Source organism: Salvia hispanica, chromosome 6, assembly GCF_029641045.1.
Source record: "Salvia hispanica isolate PSC_SH4W2 chromosome 6, Shi_PSC_v1, whole genome shotgun sequence".
In the NCBI taxonomy this organism is placed as follows: Eukaryota; Viridiplantae; Streptophyta; class Magnoliopsida; order Lamiales; family Lamiaceae; genus Salvia; species Salvia hispanica.
In genome coordinates, this window is record NC_142697.1 from 45,206,926 (window position 1) to 45,232,563 (window position 25,638).

The 25,638-nt window shown below is 32.4% G+C and overlaps 4 protein-coding genes and 1 pseudogene across 4 annotated transcripts; 3 read left to right on the forward strand and 2 right to left on the reverse strand.

Moving 5' to 3' along the window:
• Window positions 1–615: 615 nt before the first annotated feature.
• Window positions 616–1,476, reverse strand: LOC125204801 (PRA1 family protein F2 pseudogene; annotated as a pseudogene).
• A 4,770-nt stretch (window positions 1,477–6,246) lies between these two features.
• On the forward strand, window positions 6,247–9,339 carry PLDEPSILON (phospholipase D alpha 4). Its single transcript, XM_048106977.2, has 4 exons — window positions 6,247–6,423; window positions 6,899–7,453; window positions 7,524–8,706; window positions 8,800–9,339. Exons 1-4 carry the CDS (start codon window positions 6,337–6,339, stop codon window positions 9,237–9,239), a joined length of 2,265 nt encoding a protein of 754 aa, XP_047962934.2. The 5' UTR covers window positions 6,247–6,336; the 3' UTR covers window positions 9,240–9,339.
• Window positions 9,340–9,727: 388 nt separating this feature from the next.
• On the forward strand, window positions 9,728–12,310 carry LOC125206949 (uncharacterized). Its single transcript, XM_089061640.1, has 13 exons — window positions 9,728–9,841; window positions 9,928–10,011; window positions 10,079–10,165; window positions 10,260–10,343; window positions 10,413–10,528; window positions 10,646–10,747; window positions 10,845–10,958; window positions 11,047–11,094; window positions 11,192–11,258; window positions 11,336–11,389; window positions 11,532–11,606; window positions 12,018–12,059; window positions 12,212–12,310. The coding sequence occupies exons 1-13, from the start codon at window positions 9,728–9,730 to the stop codon at window positions 12,308–12,310; spliced, it is 1,086 nt and encodes a 361-aa protein (XP_088917766.1).
• A 1,701-nt stretch (window positions 12,311–14,011) lies between these two features.
• Window positions 14,012–18,106, reverse strand: CYP90D1 (cytochrome P450, family 90, subfamily D, polypeptide 1). Its single transcript, XM_048108159.2, has 8 exons — window positions 17,833–18,106; window positions 17,273–17,597; window positions 16,642–16,791; window positions 16,315–16,557; window positions 15,983–16,075; window positions 15,579–15,764; window positions 15,377–15,498; window positions 14,012–14,433 (listed from the first exon to the last, which is right to left on the reverse strand). The coding sequence occupies exons 1-8, from the start codon at window positions 18,039–18,041 to the stop codon at window positions 14,340–14,342; spliced, it is 1,422 nt and encodes a 473-aa protein (XP_047964116.2). The 5' UTR covers window positions 18,042–18,106; the 3' UTR covers window positions 14,012–14,339.
• A 4,821-nt stretch (window positions 18,107–22,927) lies between these two features.
• Window positions 22,928–25,340, forward strand: LOC125203578 (putative disease resistance protein RGA3). Its single transcript, XM_048101958.2, has one exon. The coding sequence runs from the start codon at window positions 22,981–22,983 to the stop codon at window positions 25,195–25,197; it is 2,217 nt and encodes a 738-aa protein (XP_047957915.2). The 5' UTR covers window positions 22,928–22,980; the 3' UTR covers window positions 25,198–25,340.
• The last annotated feature ends 298 nt before the right edge of the window (window positions 25,341–25,638 follow it).

Consider the following 25,638-nt stretch of genomic DNA (forward strand, 5'->3'; position numbering starts at 1 on the left):
TGATCGATGTTGTGTTGATATTGTGTTGATACTGTGTTGACATTAATATCTTGAAATTTTAAACTATATTGATATTATATTGAAATTGTATCAAAGCAATGCTGAAAAGTTTTAAGTTTATACATCATGTCCCTCTTTAGAAAATTGTTAACTATAATAGTATTTCTAAGATAAATTTGTAGTACTATTAATTTTACGATTTTTAAATGTGCCCACTTAAACACGTAACAATTTATAAGCTACACGACAATAATACATTCATGCCGACTCTCCATATTAATTTTAATTAAAAATATTAACATTGTTTACGAATTAATCACAACATCAATAAAAGCACCAATCAATGGTTGCTGCATCTTTTCAAAATATCTCAAAAATTATCCGAGTAAAGAGTCACACTTTTCTATTTCGATCCGTTCCAAATTAAAAGTCACACTCCATTTTTACAATAAACCGCGAGTAGATCCCATTTTATTATAAAACCAATATAAAAAATAGGTCCCACGTTTTACTAACTTTACATTTCTTAAAACCCGTGCCCGGTCAAAGTGTGTCCGTGCCCAGTCAAAGTGTGACTCCTAGCCGGGACCGGAGGGAGTAGAACGCAAAATTCCAAGATTCAAACTTCAAACATAATTAGATTTTGGCAAATAAATTCAGAGTGTTGTTGAATAAATACATCTCACGCATACATTGAACAAAATCACAAAAAAAATTCAACAAGTCAACAACTGATAATCACGATCAAATCAATTGATTTCTGAAAATTCACCACAAATTCACCAGAAACAGTGGAATCGAAGAGGATAAACAACCGAAATAGAAAAAAAAAAATCAGGAGGAAGGAGGACTCGCTGACCTCAGCAGCCCGGCGGACTCCTCATCGGGGCTCAAATTGTCGGTCCTCCTCACGACGGCGTGGATCAGCACCACCACCGCCGCGACGAGCAGCGCGCTGAGGATCTCCGTCGTCGCGCCGGTGAAGAGCAGGACGAAGATCGTGAGCACTCCGAGCACGATCAGGACGACCTTGTCGCTGAACATCCGGCCGAAGACCACGAGCGGCTCGTCGCGGAGGAAGTAGAGGAAGAGCCACACCGCCAGCATCGCGAGGAAGACGATGAGCGAGATCGGGTGCCAGAGGAGGCTGAGGAACACGATCGCGAGCGCGACGATGGCGTAGTTCATGCTGAAGTAGGCGAGATTCGCCCGCACGCGCGCCAACGACTCGCGGAAGGAGCGCGGCAGGTCGAGGCTGTGGACGTCGGCCAGCTCGGCCCAGGGGCGGCGCGCGCCGAGGCCCTCCTTGATGCGGTCCTTGGCGCGGGAGATGTACTCGAGGCTGACGGAGGTCGCCGCCGGGGAGGAGGAGGTCGGGATTGTGCCGTAGCTCGACATTTTTGCGGCGACGGCGGCGGGAATTAGGGGATTTTGGGGGAAAGGGGGAAAATTGGAAAGGGGGAGATGAGAAGAGGGGATTGGGGGTGTAAATGAAGAAGCGTGGACGTAATGTAGGGAATAAATTATTCCGGTGAGACACGTGGGTTTGTTGAGTATATGCTCAAGTGGATCTAGGATTTTTATTTTTATAGTCTATAAATAAAATTTGATTTATGTTACATTAATTAATGATTTCTACTTATTTAATTAGTAAGAATATCAATTCCAAAAGTTTTGATAGAATTTGGCCATGGTGTTAGAAAATACTCCCTCCGTCCCTTAAATATTGTCACGATTTAATCGGGCACGAATTTTAAGAAATGCAATAAAAAGTGAGTTGAGTTGAAAAAGTTGATAAGAAGTAGGTTATACTTTTAAAGTAGTACTCCCTCCTTCTCTCTGCAGTAGAGGCGTTTTTTTCCGGCATGAGAAAAGTTGTGTTAAGTGAAGTAAGTAAATGAATGATAAAGTAAGAAATGAAAAAGATAAAGAGGTGAAGAGATAATAAAGTAAGAAAGATAAGTAAGAAAGAAGAACAGTTGTTGCTTTTTGCCCGAAAAAAAAGAAAACTACTCCGCTACAGTAGGACAATCCAAAAAGAAGTACAACTCAGCTACAGTGGAACGAATGAACTATTAATTTTATAATAAAATGTAAGTGGAAATAGGTTAGTGGAATGTGTGACCCACTACTATAAATGGTGAAATGTGAAATGTGACAAATTTTGTGGGATGAATGAAAATGGAAAAATGTGACAAAATTTCATGGATGGAAGGAGTACAAAAATTATGTACCATACGTTGTATATCTATGTCTAAGAGTAATATTGAGTAGAAATTTCACTATAATTTTTTGATATCATTTACTAGTATAAGAACAACTCATTTGGTGCAAATTGGGAAATTGTCCAAACCAAACAATCAAAATCTTTGGATTTTTGGCAATCTTTTAAAAGATTTACTACATACCTAACATTCTTGTGTCAACGAGCAAGAGATATAGAAAATGTTTGATAGTGTAATGAAATGAGAAAGGAGATAGAATAAAAATTACTAAATATAATGACTATTCCCATTAATTGGGCAAGAAATGGATATTGCCTAATTTAGTGGGGATGATGATAACTACTACTACTACTAAAGAAGAGTTATACCAAACCATATCATCATCTCCTTGATCATAATTGAATGAGCATTTCACCACCTAGCTTATTTATGACTTCATAAATCGAATTATATAAACCTATATCATTCCATGATAATGAGTACTTTTGTTTAGTTTTGCTTTTTAGAATAATAAATAGTTACAATACAAAATGAGTGTATTTTCTTCCAAAGTGGTGGATAAGTCTAACTTGCTTGAGATACAATTTCATACTTATATCCATCCTAATTAGAGAGAAAAAGAGTAACTATAAATTTTAAGCAATCGTTATTTGAGAAATTTTTAGTAAGTATATGCCAAAATCAAGCTAATATGTTGTCAATTAAGATGCATATAAGGTCGATGAAAACTAATGAAATTTGTCTTTACTAAGTATTTTGTTTTACTTTATAATTTTTGGGCTTATATTGTTATCCATTGACACATATTAGAAAGATGTTCAAAGACAAAACTTAATCTTTTATAAAATAGTTTCATCGAGAAAACTCTAGCACATTTTGTTGCGCTTATAGAATTTAATAATAAGCTTGAATGTTGAAAAAGAGAAATAAAGAGTTGATGGTGAATGGGTATGGTAGAGTGATAGTATTAAGATATGGAATTATATTTGAACATAAAATATAAATAATTTAATTTGTGTGTAGATCACGTTGGTAGGACCGAATGAGTTCAAGTTCACAAGTTAAATTTATAGTGTAATATATAATTATATAATGTTGCAATCAATTGAAAAATTAGGGGCCACCTCTCATTGTTATCTCCTCCTCTTTTGCCAATTGGATTTGCTCAACTTATTCTTGAACTTAAACTATTTTTCTAGATGCATCATAATAGATTAAATTAAAATTTTCATTGACTACATCGAATCAATAAATATGTGTACCAATAGTTTTGCTTTCTTGATAGCTTTGATTTTTAGGGATATTGACATCTAATATCACGAAACTTTTAAAAAGTTGAATTTTTTCCATGAATTTTAAAATTGACAAATAATATCACGAACTTTACCCCGTGTTTGTTTTTTCCCATGAATGAAAAAATTCCCACAAATAATATTATGGTACTGATTTTTTTTCGTAATTTCTCGACAACAATTTTGAAAGTTTCAAGTTTTTCAATCTTTGAAGATAGTTTTTCTTGAAGCACACCCTCCAAAATTATTCTTCAATCTATTAAAATAACATAAATTTTTCATTCATGGGAAAAAAAAAACTCGGGATAAAGTTCGTGATATTATTTATCAATTTTAAAGTTCATGGGAAAAATTCAACTTTTTGAAAGTTTTATGATATTAGATACCAATATCCCTAATTTTTATTGAAACATAGAGAATGATGTGAAAAGCTTTAATAGTGAAATTTGATTTTGAGAAACTCATCAAAATACAAAACAAAAGAAAAACCCAAAAAAAATGATGAGATTGCATAAAAACAAAAGGTAAAAAATAAAAAAAATGAAAACAAATAATATCCAATCCCTACAAAATAAACAAAGTTGGTTGTATAAAGTAGAAACACATTTCCAACTAACCCCCTCACATGGGTATGGGCTTTGGGCTTTTTCTTGTTGGACCCAAATGTGGATAAGACCGCACTCATCAAAGTGGGCCCAATGCTAACAAGAATGCCTTACTTTCACCACGTGGCTTGTTTTTCCACTAATTTATAATAAAAAAAATTATATAAATACAAATACTAACTTTCATCGAAATAAAATAAATTCTATTATTGTGGGGGGCCTTCAGAAATGTCTAATGTCACGTGTCCACGACATTGCAAATTGGCCAATGATTAGCTGCCTTTGATAGGAACTTTGAAAATAACAAATGTGTAGATAGTTTATAGCATCAATTAATATCGATTATACCTAAAATAGTACACACTTTAATCTATCTAGTTAACTCAATTAATACTTAACTATCTTTAGTATATTAAATAGTAATCCCTCCGATTCATAGTAACGGAGGCATTTCTTTTCGACACAGAGATTAAGAAAAATTGTGTTATTTGAGTTAAGTAAAGTGAGAATAAAGTGGAAAATGAAAAATATAAAGAGATGAAGAGAGAAAAAAATAAGAGAGAGTAACGTAGGTGTGGAAAAATATGTTGACTTTTACTAAAAAATGAAATAACTCTATTACTATGGAACGTACCAAAATGATAAAATGACTCTTACTATGGAATGAATGGAGTAACTCATTATTTCAGTCATCGTAGTTTATAAATATTGTTCTTTTTACATGTAAATAAGTGAATTTCCTTAAATATGATTAATAATGATTTCTGATTTATTTCACTTCCTTAAACTATTTTATCAGCTTAGTTGCATCTCATCATTATGTAATTGTGTGATCTTGTTTTCTCTAATCTTTTTCTTTGTATGATTTTATAAATGTATAATGGGCTAATAATTGAATCTTAAGTTTAAATTTTAAATATAAAAATGGCCCATAAGTTCTTAAACCAATTGGGCTTCCAAATGCCCATTTCGTTTTTGGTTTGTTTAGAAAATGATTATTTTTATTTTTACACCAAATGTACAACAAATACCGCACCCTTTTCTTCATCCAACCGGAATTTTGGTCAGATATTAAAGTTATTAAAAGTATAAATAAAATATATTAAAATTTCAACACACCAAATTACAACATGGGTAAAATTGGGTTAGTAAGTATAGTTAACTTATTATTAAAAAATTAAAACAGAGTAACTATAAATCTATATTTACACTCCTTTCATTATTCAAATGCGAAATTTCAGACTCATAAAAGTCAAGAAAACAAATGTATTCAAAATATCAAACAAATTACATTTTATGCTCCACGAAATAGTGGCATCCAAGCACATGTGTTGGTGGTGTAACATAAACATCATTTATATATATTAAACGAGAATAATTGTCACCACAACTTAATAAAAAATAATTTCCTCCCCAATTGTAACTCAGCATAGGAAGTATCACAATCCACGTAGATGCACGAAATCTTTTAGTATTTTATTTTTATTATGTCATAACCTAATTTCGATTATTAATTTCATCAATAGTATATCACTACTATAGATACATAATTAATCATAAATTTATATCTACATTATTGATCTTAAAAAAGACTAGTCGCATGCAACTCACTCAATATCTTATGATTGAATAAAATCTTCATCCAATTATATGTAACAATATAATAATTTTCATTTTTGGTCAAATTCTAGAATATTCTACAATTTTGAAAATTCGAATGATAAATTACAAAGAAATGACATTTTTTGTGATTCTACATACAATTAACTCTAATATTAAATACTTTTCTCATAAAATGAAGAGTTATGCTTACATAAAAAAGGCATTGAAAGGCAGTTGAGAAAGTATTAGGTGATCTCAACTGGTTGAAAGGATATTCCAATTAACTTATAATGTATCACAATCTAATGGAATCATGCCTATGCTGACTTATATAAATCACACATTACTTTTGCTTTTTGCAATGATAACTAAGATTTTGAATATTCATGAAAAATCTTCAGCTTAAAGCAAAAACAAACACTACACATCATTGATTTCCCTCTAAGACTCACAAATATGTATCTTCACAAGTTTTCTCAGCTTGCTTAAATTACACTAACATTTTTTTTCCATTTATATATTGCCATCAACTTGTTTGCTTCTTCTTACATACTTTCTGATCTCAAAAGGGAAATTGCTAGATTTTGAGGATTGATCTTCAACTGTCTGAACATGAATGAAAATGGCAAATTTCTTCATGGCACGCTCGAAGTAACGATCTTTCGTGCTACAATGTCGAAACCATCTGTTCCATTTAAGGCAAGTTTCTGTCTTGATCATTAATCTTGAAAAAAGGTTCTTGATGCTTTTTAGTCTATGTTTTTTGATGCTTTTTGTCCATGTTTTAGACTATAAAATGGTTCTTAAAAGAAAAAAATGGTTCTTGATTCTTTCAGTCCATGTTTTTGATGCTTCTAGTCTATGTTTTAAGACTAAAAAACAGGATTCTTGAAAGGGAAAAAACGGTTCTTGATGATTTTAGTCAATGTTTTAAACTAAAAAATGGTTCTTGATGCTTTTAATCTTATGTTTTTAGATTAAAAATTGGTTCTTGAAGAAAAAAATTGGTTCCTGAAGCTTTTAGTCTATGTTTTTAGACTAAAAAATGGTTCTTGATGCTTTTAATCTTATGTTTTTAGACTAAAAATTGGTTCTTGAAAGAAAAAAATTGGTTCTTGATGCTTTTAGTCTATGTTTTTTATGTTTTTCATGAACTTTGGTTGTGTTTTTGCAGTGTATATCTTTAGGTAGAAGGTCTTCATACGTGACTATCAAGATTGACAACAAGAAAATGGCAAAAACTACTAATGAAAGTGATCATGTTTGGAACCAAACTTTCCAAATTCTCTGTGCTCATCCACCACAGACAACGATCACGTTGACATTGAAACGAAAGTGTTCTGTTTTGGGGAAGATCGACATACCTGCTCATAAGCTTCTAGGCGAGTCGAGCTTGATCAATGGCTTCTTCCCTTTATCCAAACAGAGTGGTCAGCAGAAGAAGAAGCTCAAGCTGCAGTTTATTGTGTGGTTTAAGCCTGCAGAAGACGAAAAAACTTGGGAGAAAGCATTGGAAAATGATAGATATCAAGGTTTGAAGAATACCTCTTTTCCTATGAGGTCAAATTGTGGTGTCACATTGTATCAAGATGCTCACCACCATCCCTCGTTCCACCCGCCCTCGGATGGTAGGCCTAGGCGCCTCTGGGAGGACGTGTACAACGCGATTGATGGGGCGAAGCACTTGATCTACATTGCTGGATGGTCATTCAATCCAAGGATGGCCTTGGTGAGTCTCACAAAAAGCATAATCATCATTTTTTTTCTTGAATGAGTGATGATTTTGATGTGTTTTGTAGGTGCGTGACCCTGAGACGGATGTGCCTCATGCGCGTGGGGTGAAGCTCGGGGAGCTGCTGAAGCGTAAGGCAGAGGAAGGGGTGGCTGTGAGGGTCTTGCTGTGGGATGATGAGACGTCGTTGCCTTTGATCAAGAACAAAGGGGTGATGAAGACTCATGATGAGGATGCATTTTCCTACTTCAAGCATACGAAGGTCGTGTGCAGGCTCTGCCCGAGGCTGCATGATAAGTTTCCCACCGTGTTCGCCCATCATCAGAAGGCGATAACAGTGGACAGCCATGTCGATCACTCTTCAAGAAACCGCGAGATAATGAGCTTTCTTGGTGGATTAGACCTCTGTGATGGGAGATATGACACAGAGGAGCATTCCCTTTTCAAGACTCTAAACATGGAGTCTCATTGCTATGATTTCTACCAAACTAGTCTCCAAGGGGCCAGCCTCCACAAGGGGGGGCCGAGGGAGCCATGGCACGACGTTCATGCTTGTGTCGTGGGCCAGGCTGCGAGAGACGTGCTTGAGAATTTCGAGCAGAGATGGACTAAACAGTGTGATCCGTCTCTCCTAGTTCCGGTTAGTTCAATTCAAGAACTTTGTCAGCAGCCTAATCCGGAGAGAAGTTGGAACGTTCAAGTTTTTCGATCCATTGACCATGTCTCCGCGAGCCCCCTGCCTAAGAGCCTTCCTATTGAGAGAAGCATCCATGAGGCGTATGTGGAGGCAATAAGGAGGGCCGATAGGTTTATATACGTCGAGAATCAGTACTTCATAGGAGGCTGCCATATGTGGGAGGAAAACAAGCATTGTGGCTGTGGGAACTTGATTCCTATTGAGATTGCTCTCAAGGTGGCTAGCAAGATCAAGGCGAGGGAGAGGTTTAGCGCGTATATAGTGATACCAATGTGGCCCGAGGGCGTGCCCGAGAGCGAGACGGTTCAAGACATACTGCATTGGACTAGAGAGACCATGAAAATGATGTATAAATTCATAGCAGAGGCAATTCAAGAAAGTGGTGAGGATGCTCATCCAAGGGACTACTTGAACTTCTTCTGCCTTGCTAACCGTGAAACCGAGGTAAAAGGCGAGTTCGTCCCTCCGTACAATCCACACCCTCAAACACACTATTGGAGTGCACAGAAGCATAGGAGATTCATGGTCTATGTCCACTCAAAACTCATGATAGGTAGCAATTTTTTTTTCCAAGATTCTGAGACTATTTCTATGAATGATATGTTCTTGAACTAATCTGAGTTTTATTTTTGTTCTCTTTTCACAGTGGATGATACTTATCTACTGATAGGATCAGCGAACGTGAACCAAAGGTCGATGGATGGGAAACGGGACACTGAGATAGCAATAGGCTGCTACCAAAACCAGCCAAAAAATGGAGAAAACAGCATCATCAATGGAGGGGTTCGTGCCTTTCGTCGCTCATTATGGTACGAGCACACTGGGAGAGACGAAGATTTGTACAACGAGCCGCATAGTTTAGAATGCGTGAAGACTATTCTATCAATAGGTGACAAAATGTGGAAGATTTACAGCCAAGATGAAGTCCAAGATATGGGAGGTGTTCATTTAGTGACTTATCCTATCAATGTGACTGACAAGGGCTGTGTGGAGGATCTAGCGGAGATAGAAGGCTGTTTCCCCGACACCAAGACACCCGTGGGAGGCAAGAGATCGAGCGTTGTTTCGTCTGTATTCACTACATAGAAAATCTAGCACTATAACTGCAGTTGAGGGAAAGACTAATAATATCTGTAACTCATTCAACTAAATTGACTTCAATTGATCATGAATGCTCCAAATATTATTGAAGCTATGTTGTATTATGATTAAATATTTTTACATGCCTTTTTGTCTTAGCAATCAATGCAATCTACCACCTTTAGACTATGGAGGAAAATCTGATGAACTTTTATTGTTTCATTCCATTTCATCAATACAGAAGCAATGGTATAGTCAAAGGACTAAAGAAATTTTCTAGGTGCAATTTATCCATATTATATACAAGATTTTCTTCCTTATTTTCTTAATAAATAACACCAGATTACAAAATTCTTGACTGATTATAGTATCAGATTGTTCAAATATTGATGGCCCACCAAACTTATATATCCCAAATCTCCAAAAACAGAAAGAGGAGGCATCCATCCTTTTCTCCCTTACGACGTCGTTTGAAGCCTTCGATCACGACAAAGATGAAAGCTTTGATGGAATACAAGATGTTAGCAGATCTAAGGCTGCTGCTGATAGCCTTTCTTTGCATCCCAATTGGATTTTTATTTGGCTCCTTTCTCAGAGAAATACATGAGGTTTCTTGAAAAATCCCCAAAAAAACTATACTAGTATTAAATAAGTTTTACATTAAATTCTGATAATATCATTTTCTTGTGAGCAGGTGCAAAAAGACACCTTTTATTCACCTTTTGATCATTCATATTCCAGCTATGCAGATGACTATGATTCAAGAAACATGTCTAAAGTAAGTTCACAAATTTTCATTTTTTCACACACTAAAAGTGTCAAGAAACAGAAAATTTTCATTGCAGATATATATAGCCTCAAATCCATGCAAAGAAGCAGCATTATCCCAAGGAATGCCCTCAGATTTTTCTCTTCAAGTTGATATTGGAAATGTGAGTATTAAAATTGAATTTCAAATATATGACATTTAATTTGATATCTTCAAAGATATGATTTTTATTGAAAAAATGTGATGTTATTTGTTAGGAAACAGCAAAAAGACCAAGGTATCTGCTGGCTTTAGCAGTTGGGATTCAACAAAAAGATATTGTGAACAAAATAGTCTCCAAGGTTAGTGATTTTTTTTTATTTTTTATTATTTTATGAAAAATATTGTTTGAAAGATCATTTTTTTTGTAGTTTAATGAGGATTTTGCAATAATGTTATTTCACTATGATGGGAAAACAAGTGAGTGGGATCAATTTGAATGGTCACAAAGAGCAATCCACACCACTGGTCTAAAACAAACAAAATGGTAAATGAATATGAATATTCTAGTAACTCAATTTATGATCTTCATTAAATCACAAAAACCAGATTTTCATGAATTACTAATTTTGTTTATTTTGTTTTTAATTATGATAAAACACAGGTGGTTTGCCAAAAGATTTCTCCATCCAGATGTAGTGGCTGAATTTGAGTATATATTCATTTGGGATGAAGATTTGGGTGTAGACAACTTCACTAGTGAAGAGTATGTTGTAATAATTTTTTCATTATGTATAATAAAATATGGCATATTTACATGTACTTTTTGTGGTATATCTCATGTTATTTTTAATGATATTTAGGTATATAAAGCTTGTGAAGAAGCATGGACTAGAAATATCACAACCTGCTATTACATCAAGCAGTGAGCCAACATACAAAATCACAATGAAAAGAAATAATGTGGAAGTTCACAAGTATGTATTTGGTATTTAATTTATATTGCACAATAGTAATGATAGTATAAGATATTAAGGCTAAAATGTGAATAAACTTATTTTGCAGGGACGCAGATGAAAAATGTGAAAATCCACTTTACCCTCCTTGTGCAGGGTACATATTTTGTTTACTACTTCTAGTACTTTCTTTTGCGAATAATCAAAGCGATAAAAGGTTGAATCGAGGTTTACTTCAATGTACACTTTTTTAGGTTTATTGAGATTATGGCTCCAGTGTTCTCAAAAGAATCATGGAGTTGTGTTTGGAAAGTAATTCAGGTATTATATTCAATAAATTGATTGCAAAAGAGTTATGCTATAGAAATCTTCTAATAAATCTTTTGTTTAATTATCAGAATGATTTGGTCCATGGTTGGGGTATTGATTTTGCATTTTGGAGATGTGTGAAGGTAAAATATTTTTTTCTCATGAGTTGGTAATAGTATATTTTTATGAATTAATATATATTTAATTGATAATGCTTAAAATATTAAATTACACATTACTCGTTAGAACAGAGTAAATAATTAAATTTTCTTTGAAATGTGACAGGTCCCTCATGAAAATATAGGAGTAGTTGATGCACAATGGGTTGAACATCTAGTTTTGCCGACTCTAGGAACTCAGGTAATTAATTAAACTTAAATGATGAATTCTGATTAAAATTTTGGTCTAAGTCATATAAGATTTGAAAATGAAGTACTAAAAGGACATCTTTTGATGATACTTAAAGCGACATTGCTTCATTAAGATAAATATTTTTCTTTTTTATTTTCCTTTCATTTCTTATTGTAATGAAGCAGCATCATTTTCTAGCATCACCAAAAGATGTCTTTTTGTATTTATATAACTTAGTTACAAACAATTGAAACTTCATTGTTCAATATTTCATTTTTAAAACTTACAAAATTGACCATAATCTAATCAAATTCCGTAATTTCAATAACTATTTATCTCTATGACAATTCACTTTCCATTAATTAAAAAAATATATGAAAATTCACTAACTCCGAGATAAATATCATTTCTCAAATATAGGGTGAATCCATACAGAAAAATAAGCAGCAGCAAAGGTCAAAGGTAAAGTTCTCTACCTATTTATCATTTATTTTATACTACAAAAGTTTTACATAATTTTATTATTTTAATAAATTTTATTTATTTAAAGATTCTTAAATCATCATTAACTATAATCAAACTATAAAATTGTGTGGAATGGCATTCCATTTCAGACTCGAGCAAGGAGTTATGAAGAATGGAAGGAGTTTGAGAGGAGAATGAAAGAAGCAGAAAAACAACAATCTCAGAAACAGTCAAAACCTCCTATTTAAGAAGAAATCTCAAATCTTAATTCAAAAATTTTTGTTCTTACAAATATACATGTACACAAATTCTTTTGACTACATAGTAATACACCAAAATTGAATCATAGCATAGAACATTATGAAATTGCTTTGTTACTGTCTAATTCCCTGCTCAATCTGCACTATAAATCATGTTCTGGCTAGAGCTGTCAAAACCGGCCCGGCCCGACCAAATTCCACATTTGAACGGTCGGCCCAACAGTTTGACAGTTCTAGTTCTAGTTAATTAAATTAAATAAGTACTAATTAATTTTGTCATGTTACTGCCATATTCGTGCCGTACTCGCATTTGTACGAGCCATGCCATGTTCGTATTCATGTTGAGGATTTTCCTATCATGTCGTGTTCGAGTTTGATCTTATCATATTATATCATTATCAGATAATGATCCGATACGCACAATTTGTCGGGCCTAATACTAATGTCCATGAAATACAGTTTTTATTGTGAGTCATTAAAAACACCCTAATTTTATGGGCCATAATTCCAGGCCCAAATACATTTTGCTGCTGAAAGAATGAATGTTGTATAATTGGGCTGGAAAATATATCATGTACCGAGTCAAAAAACATTACTATAAAAATAGTAGAATCGAAATAATTTTTTTGAAGTATTTAGTTTTTGTGTTTTGTTTTGTTGTTGGGCTTGATTGATCGCATGAGTTATAATGGAGTCAAATATGAGCTAAGCTCAAATGCTTGCTTGCTCTTTCATTTACTCTATAATTAAATTTTATTTATAGAGTTTTAGGTTTATGAACTTTACAAAACTATAAAAATCTCTATAGATAAGAGATAATGCCATATTTTATTAGTGCTGTATTACTCCATGAGCAATTTCGTCTGGATATTTTGTAGGGGTTTAAGGTTATCCTAAAATTTAAAATATTTTCAGATAAAAATCTAAATGATTTGAGAAAACACATCTTTTCAAATAAAATTCTAAAACCTGAATATTCATCCTTTAAATTATTAGGAAAGGCCCCCTTCTATTTGTTCATGTTCATGTATGTTAATTGCATAATGGCCGACATTAATTTACATATTCTCCCTATGATTGATGAAAATAGTGAAATGACCCAATCACAATCCTTCAGCTGTTTCCAAATGTCAATTAAAAAATTAGTCAATTTTTGCAATTCTCCTATATTAAACAAGTACAAGAATCACGTTTTTACCTTTTTCTAATTACTATCCATTTTGTCGTGTTACAACTTATACTATAACATAAAATATTACTTGAACCACACAAAACCCTTGTTAAAGCATTGTTTTTGATTCCACTAATTAAATTTCAAACCCAATAAAAGTTGAAATTTCTCACATCAATTTTGACTTCGACCATTCGTTTTGTCTAAATTCATCCCAAAATAACACAAGTGGAAGGCAAAAAAGTAGCCAATAATCCTTTATGTTTGAATAATGCAATCATAATTATGCCCACTTCGCCTAACTAAAGAATCAATTTCCAACTTTGTATTCCATTTATACAGACACAAAGTCAGAAAGAAAAGTGATCTAAAGAATTTGGAAAAAAAAAATCCTTCAAAGTCTTGTTCTTATCTTGTTTCAATTCTATAAAAAAATCCCTCAAAGTGATTATACAATGTTCTTACATGTCGAATGTAAAATCTACTTGGTATATATCATATACATTATATCTATAAAATACATAAAAAATATGGAAATAAACACACATAATTCTTACATGGAATTCCTAAACATTATACATTATATATCTATAATCTACCACTAAATCTATATTTTTATAATAAAAGGAAAACAACAACATTATTGGATACAAATGGCATACTACGTCAGTCTCAAACTGCCCCACACGTGTGCACTTCATAACAACAACTTTCAATTTTTTGAAAATAAATCTACTTTCTTGTCTTCATGTTGGTTGGTAGTTTTGTCACCTAGTCATTTTTTTTTGTAATTTTTTCAAAGGGGGAATTTTCTAGGGTTTGTTGAGAAGTCACCTCAAAAAATGTTTAAGAGTATCTTCTTCTTTTGATCCACACTGGCATTCGTCTCTTCATCCTCACCGTCGGAAAATTAACAATGGAATCATCCTCAGCTTCCCATCTGCAATCCAATCAAGGCATTCGTTTGGTTTCGAAGAGACATTTTGTCACTTATTGAATTTTCGTGGATACAGAGTAATTGATATCGTTAATTTGAAACAAATAATGTTCATGCTTCGTGAATAGTCACAATGTAATATAGAATCACTCCAATTAAACATGGCCCCCCTTTTGTCACAAGAAGAAAATACATTTTTTCATAATTTGAAATTAGTTGGTTAGTTGTCTAGTCAATGATCAAATTAACAGGACCCTAATACGTAGAGTTGATTTAATTGTAAAAATTTGGAAGATTAATGTGATGTTTCAATAGTTAGAGTCCAAATGATGGCATACATTCAAGATTTAATATATGATACGTTTCTCAAGTAAATCAACTAGTAACATTCATTATTTATGACACTTTCAATGCTTCATTTCTCATATTTCAACTATATATGTATTTTTTTTTATCTTTATCTTTCTTTTAATTTCTCTGTTTTTACTTTTCAGGTGAAATTTCATTTAAAAACAAATTGCTTTTTAAACTTAGTTCCAGGCCCCTACCTAGTTTTGATAAAATTAACTTTTCCCTAAATGAATCATTAACCCATATCTCCCAGCTAAGCAAAGGTGCATACCTTTAAGCCATAAACTTTTTTTTTCTTTTCAAAACTTTAATCAAACCAATGTCACGTTAAACGAATCATGAGCTTATCAATAATAATGTGTAATCTTAACATAGAAAGTAATAAATGATTTATGAAAATGTAAAAAAAGAAATTGTTAAGCATTGTTACTAGTCTCCTAATTAATTCACTCAAGATAAGAAGATTGGTTGTTAGGAAATGGGGAAAATTGCAGCAGATACATATCATACACTAATTATCAGTCCTAATTGCCTAATTAGACCCTAATTAAGAATTTAATAATAATTCTTTTTTAAATGCATTAATGATGAGTACCTGAATTGGGTAACAAAATGATGTAGGAAAATAGAAGTCTCCAGCCTGGCCAAGTCAAGACCTGGACACAATCTCTGTCCACCTCCAAATGGGGTGAAGTTGCTATTGTTAATTTCCTTATCCTGTCACCAAAATTAATTATACAAAATTAAGTATTTAGTATCAAGAATATACAATAAATTAATTATTTTAAGAATCTTACTTGCCATCTCCATGGATTGAATTGATAAGGGAAGTCATACAATTTATCATCCAAATGAACTGATCTGAAATATGCAAAAACACACCATCCTTTTGGGATCAAATGCCCCTTTATTTCCACATCTTTCATTGCTTTTCTCATCACTCCTGTGATTATGTTTCCCATCCTTAGTGTTTCCGTAATAACCTGTTTAATTTTACGATCAATCTCGTGCCTCGTATACTATAAATATACACGTAACATGCATCGATGAAACTAATATAAGGAGACTTGTTAGTTAATTATTAGATTGCATGATTTAAGGCAAACTTTTTGGTGATTGGTGAGAATTTAAGCCCACAAGTAATAATTGTCACTTGAACATATGCACGTGTGACATAAAAAGAATTGAGAAATTATCTTACTTTTTGTGTAAAGGGCAAAGAAGATACATAATCATTCCAAGAAAATGGCTCCTTGAGATTCTCCTTGTGCTTCTTCAATTTAATGTTCTCTTCCTATCACCATAAACAAAATAATACAAATATAAGAAAGGGTTTTTAATTATGAAAATTCTTAAATAAATAGCACTAACGAGTAAAGTATCTACACAACGTTTAAATAAGGCGTCGTAGCGTTCTCACAGTGCATATACTTTATACGTTCAGTGCAGTGCTCTCACAATAATATTTTTTATATAATAATAATAATAATAATCATTGAAATGTAGAAAAAAAAGAGAGGGGAAGAAAGAGACTGTTAATTGAGTGAGAGCAGCAGGACAATCTGAGAGGTATTTGATGGCAAGAGACATGAGAAGTGGGACAGAATCCTCTCCAGGAATCATCAAATCAACCATATTTTCAGCAATTAATTCATCTGTAAATTGCTCATTCTTATCATTCAACAATGCATCCACCACATCTTTTGTTACTCCTTCATTACAACCCCTCTTTTCTTGGATTATCCCATCAATTATCTTTACCATCTTCCTCTTTGCCTAAAAAAAACAAAATTAAATTATGAATATTAAAATCAAGTATACCTTAATTCCTAAATATATAAAAAATAATTGATAACTTGCCTGTAATGATCTATAGAGCTGAGTCCCAGGAAAATTTAATGGAATGGACATAAGTCCAGCAATAAATTCTTGGAAATATTTTTTTAGCAGCTCCATTTCAATACCAGGATCCAAACTAATTAATGCCTTGACTAGCACTTGGAATGCAATCTGAAAAATTAAATAATAAATAAGAATGATATGAAAAAAATAAATTGAGGAAAATTAATAAATTTATATTAAGAGGAGACATAATAATCACCCAAGTTGCTATCTTTGTGGACACAATAAATCATGCAAAAGTAACTCATGTAAAAAACACCAATGATTAGGTTTCAAATTATATACCACATATTGTGTAGTAGTATGAAATTAATTAGGTGGTAATTATCTCAAAAAAATTTAAAGTACAAGCTGCACTAATCATTCATCATATAGATAAAGTTATTAATTTACTTCAACAGTTCATCTTTCCACTCTGTGTGTGTGAAGTAATCATGCAAACATCAAACAAAAAATCTCAAAACTACTCCAAATTAAACACACACACGTGCGTATGTGTGATTTTCCAAGAATTTAAATTTATGCATTCATCCACCATAAATAAAAAACTTTTAAAAAAATGAGAAGTACTATTTTTTAAATGACTTACATTCTTGGCTTCATTTTGGATGTAAATTGGGGAATCCTCTCTCCATCTTCCCATTGATTCCATCACATACCTCTCCATCTCTGCAGTGATTTGGGATTTTAGGGTTGAAGATTTGAAGAAACTCCCAATCAATCCATGAATCCTCCTCTGCAAACTTCCATTAATGACCAAAATCGAAGATTTCCCCATCAATTCCATAAGTGATTTGGGATAAGATGGGATGAAAGTTCTTGCATCACTTTGCATAATTATTTTGCTCACTTCCGCATCACTCGACACTATAGTAGGACTCCCAAATAAATGTGATTTGAAAACTTTCCCATACCTAAAAAAAAAAAAAATCAAAATAAAAACAATCACACATATTCAAGAAAATACCAAAAAAATTGAAATATAACCATTTAAATAAAGGGAATTAGAGAATTGTTGCATATGACACAAGGGATGTTAAAATCAATTTTTTTACTCACCTTAAATATTGTGTATTTTTTCAATTTTGTAGCTTCATACCTCAATATTTATGTGCATGAGTGTGTGTAGTGTGTGTATATAGTACTCACGTGTGGCGGCGTTTGTCGATGAAGCTCTCCGGCCTGTCGGAATAAGCGGAAGAGATGAAGTGAATTGTTTCTCCAACAAAAGGGAAGATTCCAAAGCTTCCCAAAGGAATCTTTGATGATTTGGTGGTGGTGTTGAAGTTCCACCAGTTTCTAATTTTGCATAAGCAAAATATTGCTGCTGTGACTACCAAAATCATCAAAAGCTCCATTTTTTTCTCAATTTTTTTTCTTTGGATTGGTGGAATTTTTTTTATATAGAGAGGGAAGGTATTTGCATGAGAGAGGGTGTGATGAAGAAGAGAATGAGACAGAAAATAAGTGAAAAGGGGAATAGAAATTGAAGGTATGAGTCAGCACATATTGCCTCGAGAAATATTTTGTATAATTTGCTAGTACAAAAATAGAACCCTATGCTTATAGAAGGGAATGTTTTTGAGTTCATTTTTTTTTATTGGAGGCAATCTGTTTGTTATTTACTTTACTTATTCGATCCACACTAGTATTTTATTGTTAACTAAATGGACTATATATTTATAATTTATATGATGATTGTAGGTTACTTTATGCCGATCAATAATATTAAAGACACGAGGATATATATTATGAATGAGGTGCGTTATATTGCTAACTTTTTAAGTTGCTACTCTGTTAACTCATCAACGCAATATATTAAAAATGTCAACGCATAATATCAACACAGTATATTTTAGTATATATGCCATAATGTTTATACATTTATTTTTATGAATAACTTAGTTAAATGCATTAGAATATACACCCCAATCAACTTTACAATGAGATTCTCTACCTCCCACCAAGATAAACCTTCTTGCCATCATTGTTAAAATTATACTCATACACTATTATTGTTTTATTATTTTTCTTGATTGGAATGATGAAAGTGTTTTTAACACATAAAAAAGAATTTGATTACTAAAAAATGTCCCCACAGAAATGATTGAATGGTGGGTACAATATGAGTGGGATTTATGAGAGGAACCCCCTCGTGCATTCATGTGACCATACACACCATAATAAAATCCAATACACTCCATATTTATCTCATATAATAATTTCGTATTTTATTTTATTCAAATACACTTTAATTTTATTAGAATTTATGAGCTCTTTCTTCAATATATGTTGATTATTTTGTTGGTGTACGTGTGATCCAAAAGGGGGAAAAGGAAAATATATTAAATCTCTATTACTTTTTGTTGGTCAAGATTTATTATTTCGTGAATGCATGTGGCTTGAACGGCTACCTCTCTTTAAATAATTGGGAAGTTAAGGTTGTTGATAATTGTCATTAAGAGTAATGGCCTTCATTCTTGTAGCCAAAAGCAAAGCTATTAGTTGAGGGGCCATTGGATATTCGAACCTTTTCTAGTGTTCATGTATTTATAACCAAATAACAAGCATTCTTGAATGAATATAGTGTGTGTTTTTGTGATTGTGACATGTAACATTGATTTTAAAGAAAAATTAAGATTAGAAATGAATTTTTTTATATCAAAGTGGCCAATAGAAATTAAACCCTTGTGCCTAGCAATATTGTTTTACTTTCAAAATTAATTCCACATTATTTGATCAACACATCAATTATAATCTCATAACATAATCAATAACTAAAATAGAGTCATGATTCAGTTTATATATAAGACCTTTTTATGACTTTCAAAGGCATTCTTTGACTGCCGGCGCAGCTACAAATAATAAAATTATAAATCGAATCATCCACACTTTGCTTTTTCGTATATAATTCTTTTTGGGGCAAATTTCAATATTAATCCCCATACCTCACCCTTCCTTTTCTTTCATTTGAATTTGCTAAATTGTTATTATAGTTAAAGGTGTAGGTTCAAATTTGGCACTTTTGCACAAACCCCATCATTCCAACACACCCTTGAATATGATATGCCTCTATCATTCCCCTATTGGGCCAAAAATCTTAGCCTAAAAAATAATGAAAATAATATTGTTAAATGTGGAATTGAACGAGTTTTATAGGTTTATGGATAAATTAATTTAAGTTGTGTGAGTGTGTGTATTTTTTTTATAGTTTTGTTTTTGGTTTAGTGTGGAAGTTTGCATGTTGTCTAAGCATTTTAATAGGGATTAGTGGAGTCCACAACTTGATTGGGGTTCATGCACTCCTCTATTAATTAAGACTAAATGTTGCGTGATCAATTAATGTTTTCAACTAAATTATTAAATATTCGTAACTTATTTATTTTACATATAGTAATAGATTAAATTAAAGGTATTTTGTGATCTAAAGATGCATTAATTGTATTGCATATTTTATCAACATATGCGGGTAGCAAATTAGTAATTGTCGGTTATAACTTGCTTGTTGTGTAGCTAATTAATTTTTCTCTCATTTTCCAGTGTTACCCTTGAATCAATTATTCCAACTATTAAGCTATGTATAATATTATTATTTTTCATACTTTCATACCTTCATTTTAGATTGTAATGGGTCAACACAGATTCTCCTCGTGGCTCAAGAAATTTTATGTCAACCAAGAAATAATTTATAATTGTATATTATATACTCTCTCGTATAAAAGTTGAATATTATTAGTTAGGTGTTTCAACCTTAAAATGAGTATAAAATAATTTAATAAAAAATAAATTAATTTAATTACTTTAAATAACTAATTTAATTAGGTATTTTATTTTTTTATTTATATAATGCAATAAGATGTATGTATAAAAAGAAAGGAAGATAATATACTAAAAAGAAAGAAGAAAATGAGAAAAAAGAAAGAATAAGGAACTAAATAAGAAAAAGAGAAATAAGAAAGGAAGAAAAAATAATCACATATTTGGTACCATTTAATTGAAATTTTCAAAAATATCCTCCATGAAAAAAAATCACATATTTGGTACCTAGGGTTATTTTTGTAACTGAGTACCAAAAACGATATAAAATAAAGATCATGTACCATTTATGTGCGAAAGTGAAAGATCAGATACCATTTATGTAGTTCACTCTATAAAAAAACTAATATGTTTTTGTCATTTTGATATGTCTTATTTATTTCTATTTTGGAAATTTATTCACCACATTTTACACGACTAATAATGTGAATCTCACTATTATCTACTAATGCTACTTTAACTACTACTAGTCTACTACTATTTTATTTCCTTTCTCCTACACTTTTTAAATTTAGCATTAAAAGATACATTGTCAACAATGTTTCCATTTTTAGAGGATTTAGGACTATTTCCAAGCCCCGGACTATATTAGAATAATTTTATATCCATAGAGGGGATCGTTGTTTGATTATTATTGTTGTTGTGTTAATGGGCTTATGGACAAAGCCCTTGTCATGTAGGCTTTTAACTTAATTTATTATTGGGCCTTTCTATTACTATGCGAACAAAATTTATGAACATTTTCTTCTTCAAAAAACCAAATTGTTCGGCAGATCTCAGGGCAGCTATGAAATTTTCCGGCAACACTTATGAAATTTTCGTTCAATTACCCACCACTAAATTAATTATTTTAATATTATTTATTAATATAAAAATAGAAATTGTCATATTATAAAACATTATAATTAATATTTATTTGAAAATAAAGAATTTTAAAAAAAAATTATACAGTATATCCTAGTTTTCAATTTATGTACTCTATTTATCAGTTTTTATCTAATAAAGTAACAATAAATGAAGGGTATGCAAAACAACTTATTTTCTCTTTGCATATCCAATTTGACATGGGCTGTCATTGAAGCCCAATCTATCTTATATTGGCATTTTAATTACCTAGAATAATTTAAATAGCAAAATTTAATCAATAATCATGCAAAATAATGTCGAGACTTGAGACTGAAGTAGAGTAATTACCAAAATATTGCACAGACTTCTGTCACTATCTTCTTTACCGAATTATAGTTAATGCTACGATCCTAAGTTTCAATGAAATAATTTTACATTTTATATTCATTTGTTTCAAATTTTTTTTATTTTTTTTATTTTATAGTAATCGGAGAGTACTCTACATTTAGTTTTAAAAATTATTCATTCAAATCTAGGGTGATTAGGTTTATTTGAAAATATGCATTTTGTAATGAACTATATTTATATATTTTTCGGTTTCAACTATATTTATATTTGCAGGGAAGTGTTATATTGCTAACTCATAACTTAATTGCTAACTACAACTAAATAATATTATTAGATATTCAAATTAAGGGCTTAGATCATCAATTCCTAAATGTCAATACGATCAACGAAAAACGTCAATAAGGCCATATGATTAATTGCAAAAAATATCAATCGGGGTATTAATGACAATTAACTACATATTTAGTTATAACTAACTTTTAAAAGAAATCCCAAAACTTTAAATTCATATAACATATATCAAATTAAAGATAATTTCATAAGGATTCCAATGATATCCTACATGCATATGTTCCGACGTCAAAATTTGAAAAAAAATTCAAAAACTTTTAATTTTTTCGTACAACAGAAATGTCAACATACTATATAAAATATGTCAATATAATACATGTAGAATGTCAATATAAGCAATGAGTTAACATTCTTAAAACATTGTGTTGATATTCTCAAAGCATTGTGTTAATATTTCGAAACACTATATTGACATTTTCATCCAAAACCTTAATTTGGAGTTTTTTTTTTTATCTTTTTTGATTTTATTAATAAAAACGAAAATTACACGTGGAAAATTGTAGACCACACATTTTCTAAAATCCTATGACCTTAAATTAGTTGTAGTTAGCAATTGATCACTCCCCTATATTTGCATATACTGTATGGGTTTGAATTTATTTTTTTTAAGACTTTTACTCTCTAACTAATGGATTGAGGCTTCAAATATTGAGGAATCCCTTTTTAGAAAAAGGAAAATAAATTCTAATTTTAAATTTAATATATCATGAATGTCAAACTTAGTTACATGTATTAATGAAATGTTTCAAAACATGCTCTTGGATTTCAACAATAATAAACGACAAAAATCAAAACCTATGCCCCACATGCAACTATGCAGTAAACGTTAGCTGAAAATAAAGATGATGGATTGGTTTCCACCTTTAAATGAAGATAAGAAAATATGAGGGAAACAAAATACATCTCCAAATTCAGGTAGTAGCTAATCTAGTGGAAATGGCCGATGCTATGATTTCAGCTGTTGTGGAGAGAGTTGCAGCTATAATCGAAGATCAGATTCAGTATGAAGTCAATTTGGTGAGAGGTGTAGAGAAGGAGCTTCTCGATCTTTCCAGGAAGCTCGAGATGATCAGAAAGGTGTTGGATGATGCAGAAAGTAGAGGAGTGAAGGATCAAAGCGTCAAAAGTTGGTTAAAGAAGCTAGAAGCAACGGCTTATGAGATGGACGACATTTTAGATGAATGGAACTACTCTCTTCTCAAACATAAGATGGAAGCTTCTGTTGAGCCTGAGCCTGAGCCTGAAAACAAGGTATGTTGCTCCTTCATCCCATCTTCACATAGATGTTTCAACAAAGTCTCTGTTCGTCGTGGAACTGCCAAGAAAATAGAACATGTAAAAGCCACACTTGATCAGATTTTAAGAGAAAAAGATGATTTTAATTTTGTCATCTCTCTACCTGCGCCTAATCTTGTGCCTGCACCTTGGCGAGAACAATCCACGCATTTGATTGACTTGAAGAAAGTTCATGGGTTGACCATATATAGGAAAAAGGATGTCATAGTGAGGAATATGATGCTTAGTGGTAGCTCTACCAAAATTCTGTCTATAGTTGGGACAGGGGGACTTGGGAAAACAACTCTTGCCAAACTTGTTTATAACGATACTCAAGTGAAGGGTTGTTACGAGTTAAGAATATGGATTTGTGTTTCTGATCCCTTTGATGTGGTTAGGATTGCCAGTGGGATTGTTGATAGTGTGGGATCAGAAACAATTCCTCCAAATACCGACCAATTGGCGTTGGTATTACAGAAACTAGAAGCATCCGTTTTAGGAAAAAAGTTTCTTCTTGTCCTTGATGATGTTTGGACAGAAGATGAAAGCAAATGGAAGGACCTGAAAATAAGTCTCCAATGTGGTGCAGCAGGCAGCAAAGTTCTGGTGACAACAAGAAATGAAAGGGTAGCTAAGATGATGGGTACCTTAGGCGATGATATGTATCATCCAAATAAGCTTAGTCAAGAAGAGTGTTGGTCATTATTGCGGGACACATCCCTTCCAGAAAAGAGTGAGGTGGAATGTCAAAATTTTGAGGATATTGGCAAGAAGATAGCTAACAAGTGCAATGGATTGCCTCTTGCTGCAATTGTTTTGGGAAGACTTTTACAGTACAAGGATTTGGAAGGGTGGAAACAAGTAGAGAATAGTGAAATATGGAAATTGGAGAAGATAGAATTCGAGCTTTTTCCTCATTTGGTTTTAAGCTACAATGAGCTGTCCCCAACTCTAAAGCGTTGTTTTTCATACTGTGCCTTTTATGCTAAAGATCACCGAATTCATGCGAAGACTCTAATAGAACAATGGATGGCGATAGGTTATCTTGGCTCTGATAGTGGAAATGGTGAAGTGGAACTCAAAGGGCAAGAGTATTTGAATAATTTAGCAATGCGTTCTTTGTTTCAAGACGTTGAGGAAAGTGAGTCAGGGGAACCTATAGAATGGTGTAAAATGCATGATATAGTACATGATTTTGCTCTATTTCTTAGGAAGAATGATAAGAAAGAGGGAAGTTGTCAAGCTTGTGATTCTTCGTTGGTTTCTCATGTCCAAGAATATCGTAGTGTATTGTGGCAGATACCTTCTCTTGAGGGGAGAAAGAAAAGTTGTAAAGTTTGTGATTGCTTAAAAAGTGTTAGGGTGTTAAGAATTAGGAGTGAAGCTCTTCCGAAGGGAATGGAAAAGTTGATTCACTTGAGATGGTTGGACGTTAGTTACATTGCAATGTCAAAGGATGGCCTCGAAATCATATGTAGGCTTCATTTCTTGCAAACTCTTCTCTTATCATGGTGCAAGCTAACAGAGATTCCACGAGAAATTGGGAATTTGGTGCAGTTAAGACGACTTGACTTAAGTCGGAATAACGCATTGGCCAAGTTACCTGAGAGCATGTATAAATTGGTTGAATTGCGAACTCTTTCTTTAGCACACTGCTCTCTAGAAGGGATTCAGGAAGGATTTGGGGCATTGGTTGAGTTAAGACAATTTGACTTGAGTTGGAACAGGGAATTAAAGGAGTTACCAAATAGCATTGTTAGTTTGGCTAAACTACAAATCTTGAATCTTGAAGGCACTGGTATCATGACACAGCTCCCAGTAGTCATGAGCCCAACCTATCAGCCTAAGACACGCTCAGACAGTCCAAAAGCAGCCTGATATCAAATCCATTAGATTTTTATTCCATTAAATGTAACAGAGTCGAGTGTATTATAAGCTCATTCTGGGATTTCTTTATCGGTTCTTTCCTGGATTGTAAAAGAATATGGTTCTTATCTATTGAATCTTTTGTAATAGCATTATGTCATCAAATCTCATCTCTCAAACTAATAGAAATTGAGGATTTCTCAAGTCTCGTTAGAGATATGCAACAATATTTAGAGGGAGAGTTAGGTAGGTTTTGACTTTTGAGTATATTTTGTAAAAAACAATTACGCATGCACTAAATCATACCAAATCAAAATTTAATCATAATATCCCTTCAAATTTGGGGCCTGAAGAATTTATAAGCCTGTCAATATATGTTTATTATTTTGTTGGTGTACATGTGATCCAAAAGGGGTAAAAGGAAAATATATTAAATCTCCATTCTTTTTTGTT

Coding starts and splice junctions, on each gene's coding strand:
- PLDEPSILON (XM_048106977.2), top strand. CDS start 6,337: ATGAATGAAAATGGCAAATTTCTTCATGGCACGCTCGAAGTAACGATC. Junction 6,424..6,898: donor AACCATCTGTTCCATTTAAG/GCAAGTTTCTGT, acceptor GTGTTTTTGCAG/TGTATATCTTTAGGTAGAAG. Junction 8,707..8,799: donor CCACTCAAAACTCATGATAG/GTAGCAATTTTT, acceptor CTCTTTTCACAG/TGGATGATACTTATCTACTG.
- LOC125206949 (XM_089061640.1), top strand. CDS start 9,728: ATGAAAGCTTTGATGGAATACAAGATGTTAGCAGATCTAAGGCTGCTG. Junction 10,344..10,412: donor TGAACAAAATAGTCTCCAAG/GTTAGTGATTTT, acceptor TTTTTTTTGTAG/TTTAATGAGGATTTTGCAAT. Junction 11,259..11,335: donor GTGTTTGGAAAGTAATTCAG/GTATTATATTCA, acceptor TTTAATTATCAG/AATGATTTGGTCCATGGTTG.
- CYP90D1 (XM_048108159.2), bottom strand. CDS start 18,041: ATGGAGCTTTTGATGATTTTGGTAGTCACAGCAGCAATATTTTGCTTA. Junction 16,076..16,314: donor CTGCTCTCACTCAATTAACA/GTCTCTTTCTTC, acceptor TTATGGTGATAG/GAAGAGAACATTAAATTGAA. Junction 15,765..15,982: donor CTTTGCCCTTTACACAAAAA/GTAAGATAATTT, acceptor AAAATTAAACAG/GTTATTACGGAAACACTAAG.
- LOC125203578 (XM_048101958.2), top strand. CDS start 22,981: ATGGCCGATGCTATGATTTCAGCTGTTGTGGAGAGAGTTGCAGCTATA.